Source organism: Ylistrum balloti, unplaced genomic scaffold, assembly GCF_031769215.1.
Source record: "Ylistrum balloti isolate Yb309-2 unplaced genomic scaffold, AGI_CSIRO_Ybal_v1 Utg369822, whole genome shotgun sequence".
NCBI lineage: Eukaryota > Metazoa > Mollusca > Bivalvia > Pectinida > Pectinidae > Ylistrum > Ylistrum balloti.
In genome coordinates, this window is record NW_026781989.1 from 98,235 (window position 1) to 120,649 (window position 22,415).

General features: G+C 33.9%; 1 protein-coding gene across 1 annotated transcript; it reads left to right on the forward strand.

The window, feature by feature from the left end:
- LOC132545062 (von Willebrand factor A domain-containing protein 2-like) lies at positions 1–22,158 on the forward strand. Its single transcript, XM_060208730.1, has 8 exons — positions 1–52; positions 1,538–1,698; positions 2,082–2,199; positions 4,643–4,756; positions 19,084–19,194; positions 20,000–20,283; positions 21,151–21,430; positions 21,572–22,158. Exons 1-8 carry the CDS (start codon positions 1–3, stop codon positions 22,156–22,158), a joined length of 1,707 nt encoding a protein of 568 aa, XP_060064713.1.
- The last annotated feature ends 257 nt before the right edge of the window (positions 22,159–22,415 follow it).

Below are 22,415 nucleotides of genomic sequence, written 5' to 3' on the forward strand. Positions count from 1 at the left end.
ATGTCGACAATGAAAGAAATGACTGTCATAGCAGTTATATGCTTGTTAACCGGTAAGTTAGATAAAAAACAACATAAATGTGTATCAAATATAAACTCCCTTATATGAAATAATGTCCAAAATGAAGGAATTGATATTAAATAAGTAAATATGTCTTAATCGTAATAAATTATGGATACGTCGTCTCACTTTCTGATAGGATTTAAACATAAAATGGCCTAATTACAGATTTTTTTAAAACAACGATGATGTGCTACATATACTCACTCTTATATACGAAAAGTTGTTTAAGTGACTGATGGCTCGTTGTGTCATATACATAATTAGTTTTGTAAGTATGCATGAAACCTGGTACTCCTTACTCTTTATCTTCGTGATAGTGGGCGTGTTATATACTACATTGGTATTGTCATCAGCACTATTGTGTTGCTCGGAGAATCATATCTCACTTCTGTGTTGACTGACGTCCATCACGCTGACTCTTGTTGTCATATGTATCATTATAAATCTTTTAATTGCTAGCAATCTGTTCTATTATATTGTCGAATAGGATGTTCTGCACGTTTGTTTTTGTACTTAGTGTGTCATACTTCACTGTTTATTTTTAGTAGGTGGAGCGGACTCAATTTTTTAGTACTTGGGCGAACTCTGTTTGCTCTGCAGTTTGTAGACCCATTCTTTTTTATTTTTGTCAGCAGATAGGTTGGTCTCTACTATGTTAGTCAGTAGATCTATTGTTTTTGTTAGTAAGTGTGGTGGACTCTATTTTTTTTCTGTCTTTTGTCAGTTGGCTTCAATCAATAGGGTGAGGAAACAATTGTTTTGTGCAAGTAGTTTAAATGGCGGGATCTACTATTACTAGGTGGGATAGACGATATCATTTTGTGTCAGTAGGTAAAAGTGATCCTATTCCTTTGTTTAAGTAGATGGGATTGAGGCTTTTATTCTGTGTCAGTAGGTGGTATTTATCCTTTTTCCCTTACTCAGCAGACAGGATGGACGCTATTGTTTTGTGTCGGTATATAGGATTGATTCTTTTCTTTTCTGTCAGTAGATGGGTCGGACTGCTTACTGTCGAATGATTACATTTAATATGTAGGGTATGCTCTAAAGTTTTCAGCCTATAGATGAGCTGGAATTTAAGTTTTAAGTCAGTACCGTGGGAAGCGCTATTGTTTTTTGTCAGTAGCTGGGCGGAGACAGTTTTTTACTGTAGGTGGGTAGTATGGGCTCAGCTGTTTAATGCAATAAGTTGGGTGGAATCAAAAGGGAAAATTAGGATAAACAGACCCTATGGTTGTGTCAGAAAGTGTGATTGATTCAATGGTTAGACTGGATGATATTATTGTTGTCAGTAAAAACTAGATTCGTATTGTTTTCATTCAGCAGATGGGGCGGACTGTTTTCAATAAGAAGGTAATCGGGTCATATTGGATGATTTGATATACGTACGTTTAGCTCTGTAATATATCGTATCGTGTCGTCTTAGGGAAAACATGAAATAATCAAGTTTGATCTTTTTACTTATTTATCATAGAGGTAACAGGTCACGCAGGACACAAGGAAGCCAGTCACCATTTCCTCTCGAAATCGATGGCTATGGCTTTCATTCCACAGAATCACTGGCTGAATCGCCGGAGCGCTACTCAATGTCAAAATAATGAACCATACTGCGAGAGCAATAAAATGGAATGTATGGTAAACAATAGAAGATGTAGAAGTAAAAAGTATACTGAATCAAGATTTAGTATCATATTTCTCATCTTATATATTACCGAAACACTATTGTGATATAGCTAACTGTAATACAGTATATAAGCCTCATTAACTTGAGTTTAAATGTTTAACTCAAATGAAAATGCTCCTGAAATAAGATACAATAACATGGTTTTGAAAACTGTATTCGATTTTAATCCTGGTTAATATCTACATGTGTTTATGACAACAAAAATAAAATCTTGATATACAATACCATAGAAATAAAGAATAAATACAATTTTGGAAAGATGAAATTCAGTATACCTTTATATCTTATGTATAGAAAATGACACTTGAAGGACACCAATGATGTATTTTTTCAGAATTACGTTGAATCGAACCGTGAACACTTCTGCGCTATTTATCCTGGACATTGCGGGATTGGATACACCTGTTATTTATCTGTGCCATGTCCCGCCCACTTCGAACTTGGATGTTCTGGTAATATATTTCACGTTGTATCAAATAGATACCTTACATAATCTATTATGAAAACATCAATAAAAATACTAATATCAAATCGTTTTTCTGGGGATCAATATTTGTCAAATGAAAGTATAGATTATTTAAACATTATCGCTTTAAACAATATGAAACAAAGTTTATATATCTGAGTGGATGTTGATCCTAATACAGCGATTGAAAACTTCGTTAGCTAACTGCTGAAACGTTTGTGTCCTTTATCAAGTATGGTGACTAAGTCTTTTGGCTTTCTCTTTGTTTTGTTGTTTTTTCTGTTTTTCTGTTAATCTACTTTCTCTTTATTACCATTTTTTCATCGCTGTTTCTTATTCACCATTCTGCATTTTTTTTACCACAGCGAATGCTTGCTTTGGTTTGCCATGTGAACATGGAGGAACGTGTATCAACGACGGTGGACAAGCCTTTACGTGCGTGTGCTCTTCCGGGTATTATGGCAGCATATGCGAATATGGTAAGTTGATACTATAATACTGTAAAGTGTAAAACCAATCAAACACCTCGGAAAGTCGAACGTGAATGGACAAATCTGAACACTCCAGTAGTTCTGCCGATACCGACAGGTTTACAAATCATTTGAGCTTTAAAATACTTTCCTGTTCGGTTTGAAAAACACACAAACGCAACCTGTATTACAGTAAGACATACTCAATCATTATCCGTCCAAGGTTCATTACCTTTAAATGTCTTTTTTTAAATATAGATTTACGGGTATATTTAAATGTCGTAAGAATGGCTTTAGCTATAATCCATCAAACTACCTCGCTGTCACAGCTGTATGACATAATACCATATACTGGTTTGTTGAGATACCCGGAAGTAGGACGTTTTATCCGTTGTTTTGATTGGTTGACTAATAAATCCCTGTGTTTTCATGCTTTTTTGCTTAAAACTGAAAAGTGAAACTTTGTGAATAAATGAAATCATCATACAAGTGATAGGATTTCCACCGATTGTTTTCACAATTCCGCAAATTAGACCCAACTAAATGCTTTTACCGCAATGACGGCGATGAACATCACACGACGTCCCATTATCTTTGATTAATTATTATGACTTGTAAGTAAGTAGTTCAATTTTAAGCTGTGTCCAGTCATGAATTTGCTCCGTAACACAGAGCTAATGAAAGCGGACTATCGTTATCCCATCGTCGGATTGCACTTTTCGTCAAAATGTGTGAAATTTTGCCGCGGGGCGTAAATACCAGTACAATACAGGTAAATGTTTTCTTCTAGGCGTCAATGACTGTGTTATCATAGCTTACATTCCGTGAAAACCCTTCGATACATCGAAAAGTTCGATTTATAAAACTTCGATTCATAAAGGGTTTAGTTAGTAGGAATACATAGGAATAAAATTCTGGACAGGGCAAAATCTTCGATACATTGAGAGATTTGAATAATCGAAGTTCGATTCATAGAAGTTTGACTGTAGCATCACCAAGGTGCAATATCATTGCATGTATGTTTGTATGTTTGAACTGCTGTAACATCATATTTTTTCATGTATATGTGATTTCATGTTTTTGTTTAATTTATCTAGTTTGCCAGCATAATATCTATTGAGTAGATGATCTCTATGCGCCACATGTAATTAATTATAGCGTATTCATTTGTTGTGATAAAAAAATCGAGAAAAACGTGACGCCACCTGAAAGTACATGCATAGTTTCGCAGTAATAACTGTTTGACTTGCAAAGACAATATTGTCCTTGTCTAACATGATTATTCTTTTTTAACTTGCAAGTTGATTCCTGTCTCAGTGACCCCTGCTTGAATAGCGGGACGTGCAGCAGGGTCGACTCTGAATACACATGCTCCTGTAGCGACAGATATATCGGAACTACTTGTGAAACAGGTATAAAATATTTTACTATTTTAACACAATTGATTCTGTTCACACCTTTATATATGCTTAAGGGTTTAACTTAAATATGCCAAGCGTTCATATGGCATAAGGATGTTTAGGATAAGTTAAATATAGTATTATGTGTGTCAGTGACATAGATGATTGCACATACATCAGTGTCGTACAAGTTAGAACGTTATGTATGCTTTTTATGCTAGTTTGTATGTGTCCACTCCATTAACATAACCTGCATGTTGAGTAGGAGTATTTATCATAGATGGAAGCAAGTGTGTTATTGGGAGGAGGTCATTGGCATTTGTAATATCTTCACAATTCTTTTCGTATAGAACTTACATGCATATACATGTACGTGTACTCGCTTTACTTCTCACTTTATCAATTTTCAAATTTGTGACATAATGTTCTTATGGAAATGAACTACCCATTTTACCGACTAATTCAGGAGTGACAGTCCATACTATAAGTTTATATCGAGAGCAAAACTCCTTATTTCTATGAACAGTTATACATCGCGTTTTATGTTTCCCTACCATAGTGGATCCTTGCTATGATTCGCCATGTGAAAATGGAGGGACATGTAACAACGAGGGTGGATCGAACTTTACGTGCTCGTGCACTTACGGATATTATGGCAGCGTTTGTGAATATGGTAAGTTGATAATGAACATGCTGTAAAGTACGTACTTTGAAAATCGAAAGTGGATGGATAGATATGGACATTCTAGTAGTACCACCGATCCTCTCAGGTTTACAAATCATGTTAGTGAGAAAATACTTTCCTATTCGGTTTTGAGGCAATATAATCGTAAGCTGCATTCGGCCTACAGGAAAACAGCGCTGTTCATGGTTTAATTTATATAAATTTTATGTTATTATAGCCTTAAACCCCAACGTTAAAGTTGTTAACATCTTATACTTGCAACTATCTTTGTTTTCATGCCTTACCTATATCGGAAAAATTATCCGATATTTCCGTCAGCAATATTTAGAAAATTGAACTGGTAGAACAATCCGCCACATGCGTTTCCACTGACAAAACTTGAAACATGCCTTATGTGGCCAAATATACGTTCCTTAACCCATAACCATTTTAAGTCAATGTGAATCACGTTTGTTGGCCCAGATGGAAGGTCTTGGGATCTTATTGTAAACGAAAACAGGAATACGCGGAAAAGTCCCATGTTGCAGTTCCCAAAATCTTTGTATGTTCGTGGTATCGTCCTCTGATTTTTTACCATCTTTCGTAACGGTAGAGTATATGTCTATATTACAGCTACTAAAAAAACTTTTATTTGTTTTCACGAAATTTAAGATAACGAACGTGGAAAAAGGATGACGTTAAGTAACGGAGAATTACATATGTTGGAAAATGGTTTAGAAGAGTTACTTCCCGTTGAACATTTAGAAATTAGAATGTCGTTTACATTATCTAAAAGTATGAAAGGCGGAGACAAAGTTAATTCAAAATACAAGAGCTGACACACTATACAATCACTACTTATTACATACATTGTATATATTATGAACAAAGTTGTTTATAATCATTAAATAAGCAACGAGGATGATCTATTTCAGCTAGCTGTTTATGAATTATGTACCTAATCTAGCTATGATTCCTTGTCTTAATCCAGAATACTGATAACTTATTCATTCACGCTAGACAGACGTTAGTGTGGTAGTTCCGAGTGATTTCGTTGTTGTTGGGCCTTTACATTTGGGAACATGACATTTCTTATTTCAATTGATCAATATTTACACTGTGAGTGTCGTTGTTCAAACAGATAACACTTTCTGTTCCGGACACTGTGCTTATTTCTACTATACTGTTAAGGTTCGTCATTCTCTTTTTGTCATTTGAACGATCCTGTAAAAGTATTAAAAGTATTAAGTACGGGTGTGGAAAATCATTGCAGTCTGTAATCGTCAATCTCCATAACTTATTATTGATGTTTTGTTTCTACCAACATTATAATCATAAATAGTGATCACATTATCTGGAATAATTGATATTCAATTTGAATTCAGATCCAAAATATAAAAACAATGAGATTGCAATTGTTATGAAACAAGTTTTTTGAATTTATATAGTCAGCATGATATCGTTCTTTTAATTACAAGACGACTCTTGTTTGAGCGACCCTTGCCTTAATGGTGGAACATGCAACAGTGTAGGCTCTGGCTATGACTGCTCCTGTACAAACACATACATCGGAACTAATTGCGAAACAGGTAAAATATCTCTTTCTTAAGAAACAAAGTCGAACTTCTAAAATATGATTTATCACGTCGTCACCATTTGAATATACTACGAGTTTTGACGTTTGCTTACTCAAACAAATAAGCTCATAATATCATACCAATTACTCTTTATTTCGATTTTGACCAAAGTTTCAACACGTTCTGATTGAAAAATACTGTAATAGTATAAACTTAAGGGCATGCATGCAGATAAACGCAATGGCTTGTTTTCTTGTGTGCATTTATAATGGTCACTTTCCATAACGCTTCACTATTTTCTTTATGCTTATTCGCATTGTTTTCTTATACGATGTTTTTGTAACGGTAATTTAGCTTTTTCTTATTTCTAAGACTAGATGTATTTAATAAGCATTGCTCCGCTTTAGAAACTCAATTTCATAATGATTCCTCACTAGAGGTTTGGCTTCTTTATCTGGAACTGCCTACTTTACCCAGCGACTAGAAATCATTTTCATAATTGATTATCGTTCCTTCCAGCAAGAACGTGGAATACTAGACTAGCCGCTATGTAATCGTTTCGTTTCATCTCATGCTTTAAGAGTTTTAAAATGACTAAAAGTCTTCCTAGAATGGTTCGCAATTTTGTTCATGTTGATGCCACTTGTTTTAGCCGTAAACCTCTATATAAAAAAACATTTGATGTCCTTTTAAAGTTTTCGAATATACTGCAAAAGGTGATACTGATTTGTCTTCTTTCAAGTCTTGTATAGACCTAGTATTTAAACATGGAATATGAGGTTTACCTCTTACCGAATTAATTTTGAATTTTCGAACATGATAATTTAGTTTTGCTTGAGGAAATATATTGCAGTTGTAATGAACAGTGACAACTAATTCAAATATTAGTCATGTTGTTAGTATGAATGATGGACAGAATTCTGAAGATAAACGTTACATTCAATTACTTTAATGGTATCCTCAGATTTTTTCTTTTTTTTTTCTACAGAGAATGCTTGCTATAGTTCGCCTTGTGAAAATGGAGGTACGTGTATCAACAACGAAGGGTGGACTTTCACATGTTCGTGTACATATGGGTATCATGGCAGCGTATGTGAACATGGTAAGTTATTTAACACATCTATACAATATTGACAAGTTCGGAAAATAATTATCCACACAAAGAATCACGCTTGCTGTGCAAATTACATTGATTGATGTATCAACGAAAAATGGGTTACATGAGGCACTTGCTATTCAAATTACATTGATTGATGCATCAACGAAAAATGGTTTACATGAGGCACTTGCTATTCAAATTACATTGATTGATGCATCAACGAAAAATGGTTTACATGAGGCACTTGCTATTCAAATTACATTGATTGATGTATCAACGAAAAATGGGTTACATGAGGCACTTGCTATTCAAATTACATTGATTGATGCATCAACGAAAAATGGTTTACATGAGGCACGGGATGATCAACCAACTCAAAAGAACAGTTGTCTGAAGCAAAACGTGAAACAATATCATCATGTTTGTTATGAAAAAAAATCTTATAATTATTATCATGAGAGCTGTTTCATTCGTTTAATTATAAGACGACTCCTGCTTGAGTGACCCTTGCCTAAATGGTGGAACGTGCAACAAGGTTGCCTCTGACTACGACTGCTCCTGTACAAACACATACATCGGAACTCATTGCGAAACAGGTAAAATATATCTTTTTAAAGAAACAAATTAGGATCACCATATGATTGATCATATCCTCACCATTAGAAAACGCTTCGGGTTTTGACGTTTGTCATCCACTAACATAAATGTGTTGGCTTTGTGTAGATTTTAACCTTAATTTCAACAGGTTTGCTTTCAGCAGTCCTATATATCTCATAGGTGTCAACACTAAAACCCCGATAGGCATCTGGAAGCTGAAATTGTCACGTGATGGAATTTGATAAGTTGATTGTCTTTGTTTATCTCCATTTAAGTGAAGAAGTATTATTAACGTGCGTGTCAATTGAACTATTATTAGATACTATAACCTCAAAAATATTCATGTCGAAGATCAATGCAGATTAGCCCATACGATCTGTTTTGTAAGTAAGTTTGTAATCGTCAATCTCAATATTCAACTGTATTTCCCTCCCTTTTTTAAAAATCTAGTTCTGATACGACATCCTTGTTAAACTTACATAATTGACGTAATTTTTATTGTTAGAGTCTTTAAATTATTTCAACGAAACCTGTACTGAATGCTCCTAAAATGTACTTTAGTTTGCAAGCCAGTTTTGAAATTTCTGCTATTGGTAGTATTCAAAACATACCATTTCATAAATAATGTCCATTTTTACAGGGATTCCTGACTAGTGAATTTTTTTATCGTTTGCTTTATCTAGTGACTATAAACTATTTTTCATAATTGCTTATCTCTCTCACAGGCATGAAATACCACGAATACTCAACTAGGTTCTATGTAATCTGTTTGCTTCATCTTATGCTTCAAAAGTTGGAAACTGACTGTACGTCTTTCAAGGATGCTTCGCAATTTGTTGGTGTTGCCACATACTTTAGCGGTAACCAGCACGACACTTCTTATTTTATATATAGAATTCGCTGTTCCTTCCAAGTTTTGAATTTCCATGTTTTACAGGATCGATGGAGTTATGGGGTTACTTCACCTTCTTCCTCTTTACTGATGTTATCAAAACGTGCTTCTAATATCATTTTTTTTTTTGTATTTTCTTTTAAAACACTGCATACTGATTATATCTGTCATCCAATTACTTTTGAATTTCCAATATTGGGAATTTATTTTTTCTTGGAACATATTTGCAGTTTCAATGAACATCGACGCCTTACCAAACATGATATTTCATGTTATTAGTTTATATCACATAACAAACCGAGAGGATAAGTTTTAAATCCAATTACTGTAAAAGTAATCACATACATTCATAGTTTTTTTGCTTTTAATACAGAGAATCCTTGCTATAGTTCGCCATGTCAAAATGGAGGTACATGCAATAACAACGGAGGCTGGAATTTCACGTGCTCATGTACAAATGAGTATTATGGCAGCGTATGTGAATATGGTAAGTTATTAATCTAAACAAAATATATCGACAAGTTCGGAAAACCATTCACCAAAATAAGCACCAGAGAAACGACGGCCACTTAAATCGATCCAAGTAATGTTACTGGGTAATTAATGATCTTAAAAACCAGTCAAAACGTAAAACAACATCATTATATTTGTTATTCTATAAATTCTTGAAATGAATTGCATATGAGTGGTTTCATTCTTTTAATTATAAGACGACTCATGCTTGAGTGACCCTTGTCTGAATGGTGGAACGTGCAGCAGGGTTGGCTCTGATTACGACTGCTCCTGTACAAACACATACATCGGAACAAATTGCGAAAAAGGTAAAATATCTCTTTCCAATCACTATAATATTATTCATTATGTCCTCACCATCAGAATATACTTCGGGTTCTGACGTTTGTCTACGGATACAAATGCGTTTGTTATTGTATTGTACCAATGAAAGGGATATTGTGCAATGTTTTTATTTAGATGTTGACTTCAATTTCAACATTTTCGGGTTTTCGCTGTTACATGCACCTTCAGGTTTCAACATCAATCGGCCCTGATAATTAATGATGAGTCTGGAAAACTGATTGTCGCACAATGCAATTCGATTCATTAATTGTGTTTATTTATTGGTTTATTGAAATTAAATGTATGAACCTGTTATAGTATACCCTTAAAGTACGTTTGTGTAATATGCTATCCTTCGAGGATAATCATCATACCCCGTCTTCCAATATCATTCACAACGTTCCTTTTCCTACTGCAGAGAATCCTTGCTATAGTTCGCCATGTGAAAATGGAGGCACATGCATTAACACCGGAGGCTGGAATTTCAGGTGTTCGTGTACAAATGATTATTATGGTACCGTATGTGAATACGGTAAGTAATCAAACACAACTTAGAACATATCGACAAGTTAAGAAAATCGTTACTCGATCTAAGAATCAGTGAATCGACGGCCATGTCATATAAATCTTGATCAATCAAAGTTGTTCAGTTATCAAATAAGTCCCTTGGGGTTTCGTTGTTTATCAACTTTGTTTTAATTTGTGAATGTGTCATTACTTTCTGTGAGTCGCCAAGATTTGCGCTCAGTGAATGTCGTTACTGGAATAGAAAACATATATCGTTGCGGAACATTTTGTTTTATTTTCTGTTCATTTATTTGGTCGCGATGCTTTCTCTGGTGATATTTACACTAGTTTTATCTAATTTGATTTCAAATTTAGATTCTGTTGACATGTCATTTTTCCTCAGTTGTTTAAATACTCTTCTGTGTGGCAAGACCTATTTCCAGAACGTTGGAAAAACTGCAATATTTTTCTATCAATGTAAACATTGCATAAAGATGATATATGATTGACTTCCATACGGTGTATTGTACCACTCGATACACTACTCAAGATACATGTTATTAGTGATGATGATATGAACACCTGTAATCATATATATATGCATGTCTGCTAGTTTGTATGAGATAAATTACAGTAAATAAGAAGTAGTTCTAAGAATGATCATTTGTTTAAATTTCGTATTGTTGTCTTAGATTTCCATAAGTAAAAGCTCATGGACGAACATTACCTATAATATTTGATATTCAAAACCAACTGATTGACGGATATCTGAATCGAGAGGATTTGAGGCAGAGGATAATTAATGATTTTAAAAGAACAGATATATTAATCAAAACGTAAAACAATAATTATTCCCTTTGTAAGAAGAGATGCTTCATTAATTAATATCATGTGTATGATTTAATTCTTTTAATTTTAAGACGACTCTTGCGTGAGTGACCCTTGCTCAAATGGTGGAACGTGCAACAGGGTTGGGTCTGATTACGACTGCTCCTGTACAAACACATACATCGGAACTCATTGTGAAACAGGTAAAATATCTCTTTCTAAAGAACCTAATTCGAATCACAATGTCATGTACCATCAGTGTCTCAGTATTTGACTATTCTCCGGGCTTTGGTGTTACTCTACTAATAAAAATATACTTGGTATATGATACGAATGTGAAGAACATCGTGCAACTTTTGATTTAGATTTGACCTTAATTTTGACAAGTTATTGGGTTCACAGTCACATGTACGATGTAACTCCTAGCTTTTAACTAAAGTCTTTATTTATGATTTTGTTATCGTGTAAATCTTACCCTGAACTAGTGTTTAGAAATGCATGTTAGGTTTACCTCTCATCCATTTATTTTTAAAATTTCAATGTGGTCATTTATTTTTGCATAACGATGTATATTGCAGTTTTGAAGAACATCGACAGGTGCTCTAAATATATGATATTTCATCATATTGGTTTGTATCGTATATGGTGCTTTCAGAATATTCCGTATATACCATCATTTCAATATTATTAAAACATATTCAAGGATTATTCTTTTTCCACTTCAGAGAATCCTTGCTATAGTTCGCCATGTGAAAATGGAGGCACATGCACTAACACCGGAGGCTGGAATTTCAGGTGTTCGTGTACAAATGATTATTATGGTACCGTATGTGAATACGGTAAGTTATCAAACACAACTAGAACATATCGAGAAGTTACGAAAATCGTTAATCGATCGAAGAATCAGTGAAACGACGGCCATGTCGTATTAATCTTGTGAACAGAAGACATGTATTGTTGCGAAATATCTGGTTTTATTTTCCGTTCAATTTTGTGGTCGGCATGCTTTCCTTGGTTATATTTAAGCTAGTTTTATCTTATTTAATTTTGAATTTAGATTCAGTTGACATGTGGGTTTTCCTTAGTTGTTACAATACTCTTTTATGTGACAAGACCGATTTCCAGAACATTTGAAAAAACTAACCTCAATAATTTTTCTATCAAGTTAAACATTGCGCAATGATGATATATAATTGACTTCCATAAGGTGAATTGTACCACTAGATGCACTATTTAAGATACATGATATTAGTGATGATGATATGAACACATATAGTAATATATTTCTAGTTTTGCTTGTTTATGCGAGATAAATTACAGTCAATAAGAGGTGGTTCTATGAATGATCAGCATACATTTTATTTGTTTAAATTTCGTTTTATTGTGACAGATTCCCATATGTAAACTCTCATGGTTGAATATAAATCACGTTATGTATAATACTTGATATTCAAAACCAACTGATTGTTTAATATCTGAATCATGGAAACATGAGACACAGGAAAATTCATGATACTAAAAGAACAGTAGTCAATCAAAACGCAAAACAATATTATCCCCTTTGTTAGGAGAGAAGTTCCAATTATTAATATTATGAGTGTGATTTCTTTCTTTTTATTTTAAGACGACTCTTGCTTGAGTGACCCTTGCTCAAATGGTGGAACGTGCAACAGGGTTGGCTCTGATTACGACTGCTCCTGTACAAACACATACATCGGAACTAATTGTGAAACAGGTAACGCATCTCTTTCTAAAGAACCTAATTCGAATCACAATGTCATGTACCATCAGGTTCTCAGTATTTGGCTATTCTCCGGGCTTTGGTGTTTATCTACTGACACACATGTGCTTGGTATATGATGCGAATGTAAATAACATCGTGCAATTTTTTATTTAGATTTTGATCTTAAATTTGAAAGCGATTCACGGTCCCAAGTACAATGTAACTCCTAGGTTGTAGATATGCCCCTTGAATCAATGGCGAGTCCTTGGCTCTGAACTTGTTTCTTAGTTGAATTTGATTCATGATTTGTATTTAGTACTTATTTTGTATTGAAGTTGTAAAGTACTATTCACATGCGAGTCATTGATTTAATTCCGTAATACTGTAACCCTCAAGTACAGATTAAAGCATATGATCACTTTTGTCATGTTAGTTTTTCTTTAATAAATTTTATCGCCGATCTTCACATTAGCTATACAGAAAATATTTATTTTTATTTAAAGCAAGTGATGTTCTTTTAATGTCATCTTATATTTACATTTAACGGATTGACATAATTATCTTTGGAGTAAATGTTTATTCTCCTCTATGTTAATCTTCTCAAAAGTCTTTATTTATGATTTTGTTATCGTGTAAATCTTACCCTGAACTAGTGTGTAGAAGTGCATGTTAGGTTTACCTCTCATCCATTTATTTTTAAAATTTCAATGTGGTCATTCATTTTTGCCTAACGATGTATATTGCAGTTTTGAAGAACATCGACAGGTGCTCTAAATATATGATATTTCATCATATTGGTTTGTATCGTATATAATACTTTGAGAATATTCCTTATATACCATCACTTCAATATTATTAAAAAAATATTCAAATATTATTCTTTTTCCACTTCAGAGAATCCTTGCTATAGTTCGCCATGTGAAAATGGAGGTACATGCATTAACACCGGGGGCTGGAATTTCAGGTGTTCGTGTACAAATGAGTATTATGGTACCGTATGTGAATACGGTAAGTTATCAAACACAACTAGAACATATCGACAAGTTACGAAAATCGTTACTCGATCTAAGAATCAGTGAAACGACGGCCATGTCATATAAATCTTGATCAATTTGTCCATGGATGTTTCGTTATTTTTTAACTTTGTCCTAATTTGTGAACGCGCCATTACTTACTGTGAGTCACCAAGATTTGCGCTCAGTGAGTGTTGACACTGGAACAGAAGACATGTGTTATTGCGGAACATCTGGTTTTATTTTCCGTTCAATTTTGTGGTCGGCATGCTTTCCTTGGTTATATTTAAGCTAGTTTTATCTTATTTAATTTTGAATTTAGATTCAGTTGACATGTGGGTTTTCCTTAGTTGTTACAATACTCTTTTATGTGACAAGACCGATTTCCAGAACATTTGGAAAAACTAACCGCAATATTTTTTCTATCAAGTTAAACATTGCGCAATGATGATATATAATTGACTTCCATAAGGTGAATTGTACCACTAGATGCACTACTTAAGATACATGATATTAGTGATGATGATGTGAACACATATAGTTATATATATATCTGCATGTCTGCTTGTTTGTATGAGATTAATTACAGTCAATAAGAGGTAGTTCTATGAATGATCAGCATACATTTTATTTGTTTAAATTTCGTTTTATTGTGACAGATTCCCATATGTAAACTCTCATGGATGAATATAAATCACGTTATCTATAATACTTGATATTCAAAACCAACTGATTGATGGATATCTGAATCAAGGAAACTCAAGAGAGGCAATAGTCAATGATATTTAAAAAAAAACGGTAGTCTTAATTATAACGTTAAACCATGGTATTCCCTTCGTTAGGATAAAAGTTCCATTAATTAATATTATGAGTGTGATTTCTTTCTTTTTAATTATAAGACGACTCTTGCTTGAGTGACCCTTGCTCAAATGGTGGAACGTGCAACAGGGTTGACTCTGATTACGACTGCTCCTGTACAAACACATACATCGGAACTAATTGTGAAACAGGTAAAATATCTCTTTCTAAAGAACCTAATTCGAATCACAATGTCATGTACCATCAGGTTCTCAGTATTTGACAATTCTCCGGGCGGGCTTTGGTGTTTATCTACTGACACACATGTGCTTGGTATATGATGCGAATGTAAATAACATCGTGCGATTTTTTATTTAGATTTTGACCTTAAATTTGAAAGCGATTCACGGTCCCAAGTACAATGTAACTCCTAGGTTGTAGATATGCCCCTTGAATCAATGGCGAGTCCTTGGCTCTGAACTTGTTTCTTAGTTGAATTTGATTCATGATTTGTATTTAGTACTTATTTTGTATTGAAGTTGTAAAGCACTATTTACATGCGAGTCATTGATTTAATTCCGTAATACTGTAACCCTCAAGTACAGATTAAAGCATATGATCTCTTTTGTCATATTAGTTTTTCTTTAATAAGTTTTATCGCCGATCTTCACATTAGCTATACAGAAAATATTTATTTTTATTTAAAGCATGTGATGTTCTTTTAATGTCATCTTATATTTACATTTAACGGATTGACATAATTATCTTTGGAGTAAATGTTTATTCTCCTCTATGTTAATCTTCTCAAAAGTCTTTATTTATGACTTTGTTATCGTGTAAATCTTACCCTGAACTAGTGTGTAGAAGTGCATGTTAGGTTTACCTCTCACCCATTTATTTCTAAAATTTCAATGTGGTCATTCATTTTTGCCTAACGATGTATATTGCAGTTTTGAAGAACATCGACATCGTTTCTAAATATATGCTATTTCATCATATTGGTTTGTATCGTATATAATACTTTGAGAATATTCCTTATATACCATCACTTCAATATTATTAAAAAAATATTTCAAATATTATTCTTTTTCCACTTCAGAGAATCCTTGCTATAGTTCGCCATGTGAAAATGGAGGTACATGCATTAACACCGGAGGCTGGAATTTCAGGTGTTCGTGTACAAATGAGTATTATGGTACCGTATGTGAATACGGTAAGTTATCAAACACAACTAGAACATATCGACAAGTTAAGAAAATCGTTACTCGATCTAAGAATCAGTGAAACGACGGCCATGTCATATAAATCTTGATCAATTATTGTTGTTCAGTTATTAAATTAGTCCCTTGGGGTTTCGTTGTTTATCAACTTTGTATTAATTTGTGAACGTGCCATTACTTACTGTGAAACACCAGGATTGCGCTCAGTGAGTGTCGTCACTGGAACAGAAAACATATATTTTGCAGAACATCTTATTTTATTTTCCGTTCAGTTGTTTGGTCGGCATGCTTTCTTTGGTGATATTTACGCTAGTTTTATCTATTTTGATTTCGAATTGAGATTCTGTTGACATGTGATTTTTTCTTTGTTCTTTAAATACTCTTCTGTGTGACAAGATATATTTCCAGAAAATTTGAAAAACTGCAACATTTTCTATCGATGTAAACATTGCATAAAGATGATATATGATTGACTTCCATGAGGTGTATTGTACCACGCGATACATTTCTCACGATAGAGGTTATTAGTGATGATAATAGGAATACCTAATCATCATACATTTTCATTTGTTTAAATTTCGTTTTATTTTCATAGATTTATATAGGTAAAATCTCCTGGATGAATAGAAATCACTTTATCCGTTATATCTGATATGCAAAACCAACTGATTGTTTAATATCAGAATCACGGAAACATGAGACACAGGATAATTCATGATACTAAAAGAACAGTAGTCTTAATTAAAACGTAAAACAATATCATCCCCTTTGTTAGGAGAGAAGTTCCATTTATTAATAGTATGAGTGTTATTTCTTTCTTTTTAATTTTAAGACGACTCTTGCGTAAGTGACCCTTGCTCAAATGGTGGTACGTGCAACAGGGTCGCCTCTGATTACGACTGCTCCTGTACAAACACATACATCGGAACTAATTGTGAAACAGGTAAACTATCTCTTTCTGAAGAGACTAATTCGAATAACAGTGATGTGTTTCATCACGTTCTCAGCATTTGACTATTCTTCGGTCTTTGGTGTTTATCTACTTATACAAATATGCTTGGCATATGACACGAATGTGACGAACATCATGCATCTTTGATTTAGATTTTGACCTCAATTTTAACATGTTCTGAGGGTCACAGTCACATGTACAATGTAACTCCTAGGTTTATACAACTATAACCCGAAATTTGTCCCTTGAATCAAGGACGAGTCCTAGACGCTGAACTTGTTGCCTTGTGGAATTTGATTCATGATTTGTCTTTAGTACTTATGTTTTATTGAAGTTATGAAGTAATATTCACTTGAGTGTCATTTGAACAATCCAGTGCTACTGTCACCCTAAAGTACGGATTAAACCATATGGTTTGTCATTGATGGTTTGATGATTGCCATTAGCCTTAGCTATACAGTAGTTGTTTTTGTTTCTATTTATTGCATTTGATATCCTTTTAAACTGTCATATATTTAGATTACACGAATTGTTCGAATTATTGAGAATGCGCTTCCTCTATTCTAAAATTTGATCGAAGGATTCCATTTACTTATGACAACTTATTCAAAGTATGTTAGTTTGTCTTAATACATACAATCATATGCAAAACTTTGCAAAATTCTTCCATCGCATTACTTCCATAATATTCTGATAAATATTCAAAAATATTTATTGATTTTTTTTCACTTCAGAGAATCCTTGCTATAGTTCGCCATGTGAAAATGGAGGTACATGCATTAACACCGGAGGCTGGAATTTCAGGTGTTCGTGTACAAATGAGTATTATGGTACCGTGTGTGAATACGGTAAGTAATCAAACACAACTTAGAATATATCGACGAGTTAACAAAATCGTTTCGTAAAATCAAAAATAGAGGAACGACCGGGATATGTCTATTAATTACTCTAGAGACATTTTTATCTTTGGTTCTGATCTAGTGGTATTATCTAGTGATAATAGTACATTGTGATCATTTTGGTTTCCTTACTTAAACGAACGTTAGAGAGCATGTTGCGGTCATTCTTGTCCTAATCCCTTATATATGGGAGAGGAAGCATTTTAACGTTAAAGACATTATTTAATATCTGGTGTATATCAAACAATATCTTTCACTTCTGCATTGAAGCTCACTAAAATCAGAAGTTGTCAAATGCGCATAACATGAAATTAATGTCTACAAGTGCTATTTAGAGCTAGTTAAATAAAAAGGTTTTTTTTTTGGTTTTTTTTGTTGTTGTTCTTTTTTTTTTGTTTTTTGTTTTTGTTTGTTTTTTTTTTTTTTTTTTTTTTTTTTTTTTTTTTTGTTTTTTTTTTTTTTTTTTTTTTTTTTTTTTTTTTTTTTTTTTTTTTTTTTTTTCAACTTTATTTCATATTTATATTTGGTCAACTTATTTTCGGAGAAATCGGATAAAGTCATAACTCCTAATTGTATGATTTATATGAAATTGATATTAAACAAAACTTTAGAAATAAAAATGTACAACTTATCTAGTTCTATTATTTGCGAATAATAATAAATTTCTTCTAGCTAGATAAGAAATGAAACTTGTTTTCACAAGGTATGATGTAATGAAGAACGTAGCATTTGAACATACACAGATGAAGTTACAAAACGGAGTATTACATATGTTGACAAAATTGTTTACAAGAGTTACTTCCCGTTGGAAATTAAGAATATCCCACATTTTTGACAAGATTCAAATGTCTGAATGACATAATTAAAACGAAGTATCAATGTTGGCACTATGCATTTATCACAAACAAATGCCCGACATTTTTACAATAAGAAAGTAAATAATGATAATGAGCTACTATGGTATCTGACAGATAAGTTACATTGTTTTCCAAGATGTATATCCTTCCACTCCATAAAAAGTTCCCGCTGTTTGTGATATGAATATCATCATCTGTAATAACAAACGTCTTCATTTGTGCCTATTAATTTGAGGAAACATACGGTCTATACGTCGAAAATCTATAATCAATCATGATACATTTTCACATCGTTTCCATGTTTAGACATACATTCTCATGGGTTCGATTTTATGGATGAATAGGAGTCACGTGATCTGTATTCAAAGTGAATTAATTGATGGATATTTGAATTAATGACAAAGTAAGCATGGGAAAATCAATTATCTTTAAATATGAGCTGTGTTTTTCGCAATGTAAACAATATAATACCATTTAGTAAGAGACAATTTCTTTTAATTAAAATAATGAATGTGATTTCAATGTTTTAATCACTAGATGACTCCTGCTTGAGTGACCCTTGCTTAAATGGTGGGATGTGCAATAGGGTCGCCTCTAATTACGACTGCTCCTGTACTAACAGATACATTGGAACTGTCTGCGAAACAGGTAAAAGGTTTATTTCCCATCTTAATGTGCTTGGGTTGTGACATCTATTAAAACAAATTAATTGTAATAACATACATTTCACGTGTAAGAATGAGTAGGATATTGTACACCTTAGTTATACGATTTTTGATTGAATTTATTAATTCAAACTGATTTTATTTTTCCTCAACCGCTTCCTGGGTTTTAACACCATTATGGTCATGGTATTACCCACGTTTCCTGGCCGATGAAACTGTCGCCTGATGGAATCTTATTCAATAATTATCAATATTTCTTTCCTTTCTGGGTTTTACATCTAGGTATATAGTTCACTTTTGTGTCATTTGAATGATTCTCAAATAGTATACCCTTAAAGTATGGATGTGAAAAATCATAGCAGATGTATCAATATGATCTGTTTTTTCATATACGTTTGCTATCCTCAGTGTCCATAAAACATTGTAGATGCGAACGGTATATTTTTTAACAAGGGAGAAGCTTGTAAAATATGAGATAGATGGTTTCATAGAGAATTTGTGGAGTATTTCTTTTTGAACTCCATAAATTCTCATATCGGGCAAAAATTATTGCAATAACTGTAAAATAGCAAGATACAAGAGACAAATTGAAAAGTGAAATAATATATAAAAAAAACCCTCATAATTTCGAAGTAATGGATGTAGGAATGTTTGAGGTTTGTATACCAATGCATCTCAGTAATTATGAAAGTAAAAAATAAATAAATTGGTCTGTTTTCATCTTATTTGTGCTTTAACCGAATAAGTCAGTCAAAATTATATGCCATACTTACAATAAAAAATTACAGATTGTAGACCGGGGCCAGCTGATATTCTTTTCATAATGGATGCCTCGTTTAGGGCTGAAAAGCAGTTCAGCGATTCCAAAGCAATTGTCACGTCGATTGTTAACAAATTATCGATAGGAATCGATGATTTCCAAGTAGCCATCTTGAAATATTCCTTTGATGTCAGTGTGGAATTTTCTTTCAATACCTACACCAACAAAACAGCTATGATAGCCGCTATAGACAACATAACCGCCATTGCGGGACCTTCTTATCTCGACAAAGCATTGGACAAGGCAAAGGAGGTAGGAATATGTTCTGGTAGTCCCCTGCTGTATGCAAAACACGTATACCAGTAACCATTCATTACATAGGGGTTCTTACATGATTGTGTTTGGTATATTGAAATGTTTTTGCTCCAAAATATGACCTTATTTATGTGTTATTTGGAAGTTTTGCATTATTCAACGATATCAGTATTATTTTCACTAGATATTACTATGAGAGGTGAGGACAATATTTAGCTAGTTATATGTAGGTACGGAATTTGAATGTAGTACCTCGGGTAAGTCGCGAGTGTGACTGAAATGCGCTTCCAATTCCACCATACCTTCTATATGGTTAACGATGAATTTCACATGGAATGAGGAAGGACTGCTGGTGCAGGCTTTGATGCCACTCGAAGAAGGGATCCTGTGATGTATTTCATTGTAGTGTAATTATGCCGCGATAAGATACCCTCCCATTTAATGGGCAATTTGTACACGGTTTACCGCAATAATTTCCGATATGTTATGATCTTATTTGTAGGTACTTCAGAAAAATATCAAAATATAGTCTGTAGACAGGGATGTCTCAACAATCATGTCAGATTTTGCCTGAGCACGAATCGATAAGTCTCTTGCTGCTGAGTAGCCTCACTCTTACACTCGGCTTGAGATATCCCTGCCCACGGATCAGAGTCATGTATCAGACAATGCAAATGGTGTTCCGTAGAAATCAAGAGTTACGCTGCCTGAAACCTAATACTGCTTTTTTCAATTCCTCGACATTCATGTGACATTACGTACTTCAGGTGTCGCATGTAATAAATGAATGCGTCTGCATAAATTCCTTCGAATAACTAATTTCAGAGTTCCAATTGACTTAAATAACATTTATTAATATTTCAGATTTTTTCTTCGTCATCTACATTTGGCGCCAGGTCTCAGGTTTTGCAGTATACCATCATAATCTCAGACGGACTCTCTACACTGAGGACAGAAGCCGTATACGACGCTCAAGTTTTGCGAAGTCAGGGAGTTAAAATTCTTGCTATTGGAAATGGGGAGCAAGTTGATCAAACGGAATTATTGCAGTTAGCTACTGCTTCGCAATATGTCTTTCCATGTGGCAAGGAAGATAATGTTGCCGACGTAATATTCATGGAAACCGTCAGCTCTAACTGTACAGGTAAAACGAAATGTCACTTTTTTAATCATGGTGTTGGTTAAGCTGAAACGGGACTGCCGTTCATGGAAAAAACTCAGTATATGACCGATTTCCAAAGTCGTCAGTTGACTACATGTCTATTTAGTATTTTCTTCTTTTCAGATTGTGCCCTTCACACCATGGTAGATATTCTATTTTTGGTAGATGTTTCAAAACATCAGATGTTGCTACAACAGACGCTGGATACAGTGAAGGATTTGCTGTACAAGGCAACTGAATATAACTCTAACACGTATGTTGGAATGGCAACATTTGATCTCACAACCCAGTTCAAATTTTCTCTGAATCAATATACAGATAGAGATGCGATACTTCTTAACAGTCAAATAGGTCTGTCATCAACAAACCGGAATTCTAACGTCAGTGCTGCACTTGAGTTTGCTCGCGAGTCTGGTTTTACTGGTAGCCGTTCAGATGCACGAAAAATTTTGGTGATGTTCTCTAATGAGGGTTGGTCAGACCGTGACGAAATCGTACAACAGCGAGAGAGTTTGAGTATGAACAATGTGACAGTGGCGTTTGTAACAGTCGGTCGATCGGCTGACCTTGAAACTGCGTTTACTGTAGCAGAACGAGCCAGCGACGTGTTTTATATAGAACAAAACACTGACTTAGTTCGACTATACGCTCTCGTAGCCCAGACAGCGTACGTGGAGTGTCCTGACAATATTTTTGATATTCGTCTATAGATATATTATATTCAACATTCGAGGTTATATGATACCTCGGTACTTGCACTCCTTCATACCTAATATTATTTCCAAATACATTTCATTGCTTAGGCAATCGATAGGACTGGGAACATGCACAAAGCCTATATAAGCTCTCGCCAAGACCTCCAGTACAACATCAAATATTTCAATGAATTTAAAACATATATATAATACAAGTTGAAGTGAGAACACACTTATACCTTGACACTGAAGAATCCCGTAATTTCTACGTA

Coding starts and splice junctions, on each gene's coding strand:
- LOC132545062 (XM_060208730.1), top strand. CDS start 1: ATGTCGACAATGAAAGAAATGACTGTCATAGCAGTTATATGCTTGTTA. Junction 4,757..19,083: donor TGGCAGCGTTTGTGAATATG/GTAAGTTGATAA, acceptor TTTAATCACTAG/ATGACTCCTGCTTGAGTGAC. Junction 21,431..21,571: donor CGTCAGCTCTAACTGTACAG/GTAAAACGAAAT, acceptor TCTTCTTTTCAG/ATTGTGCCCTTCACACCATG.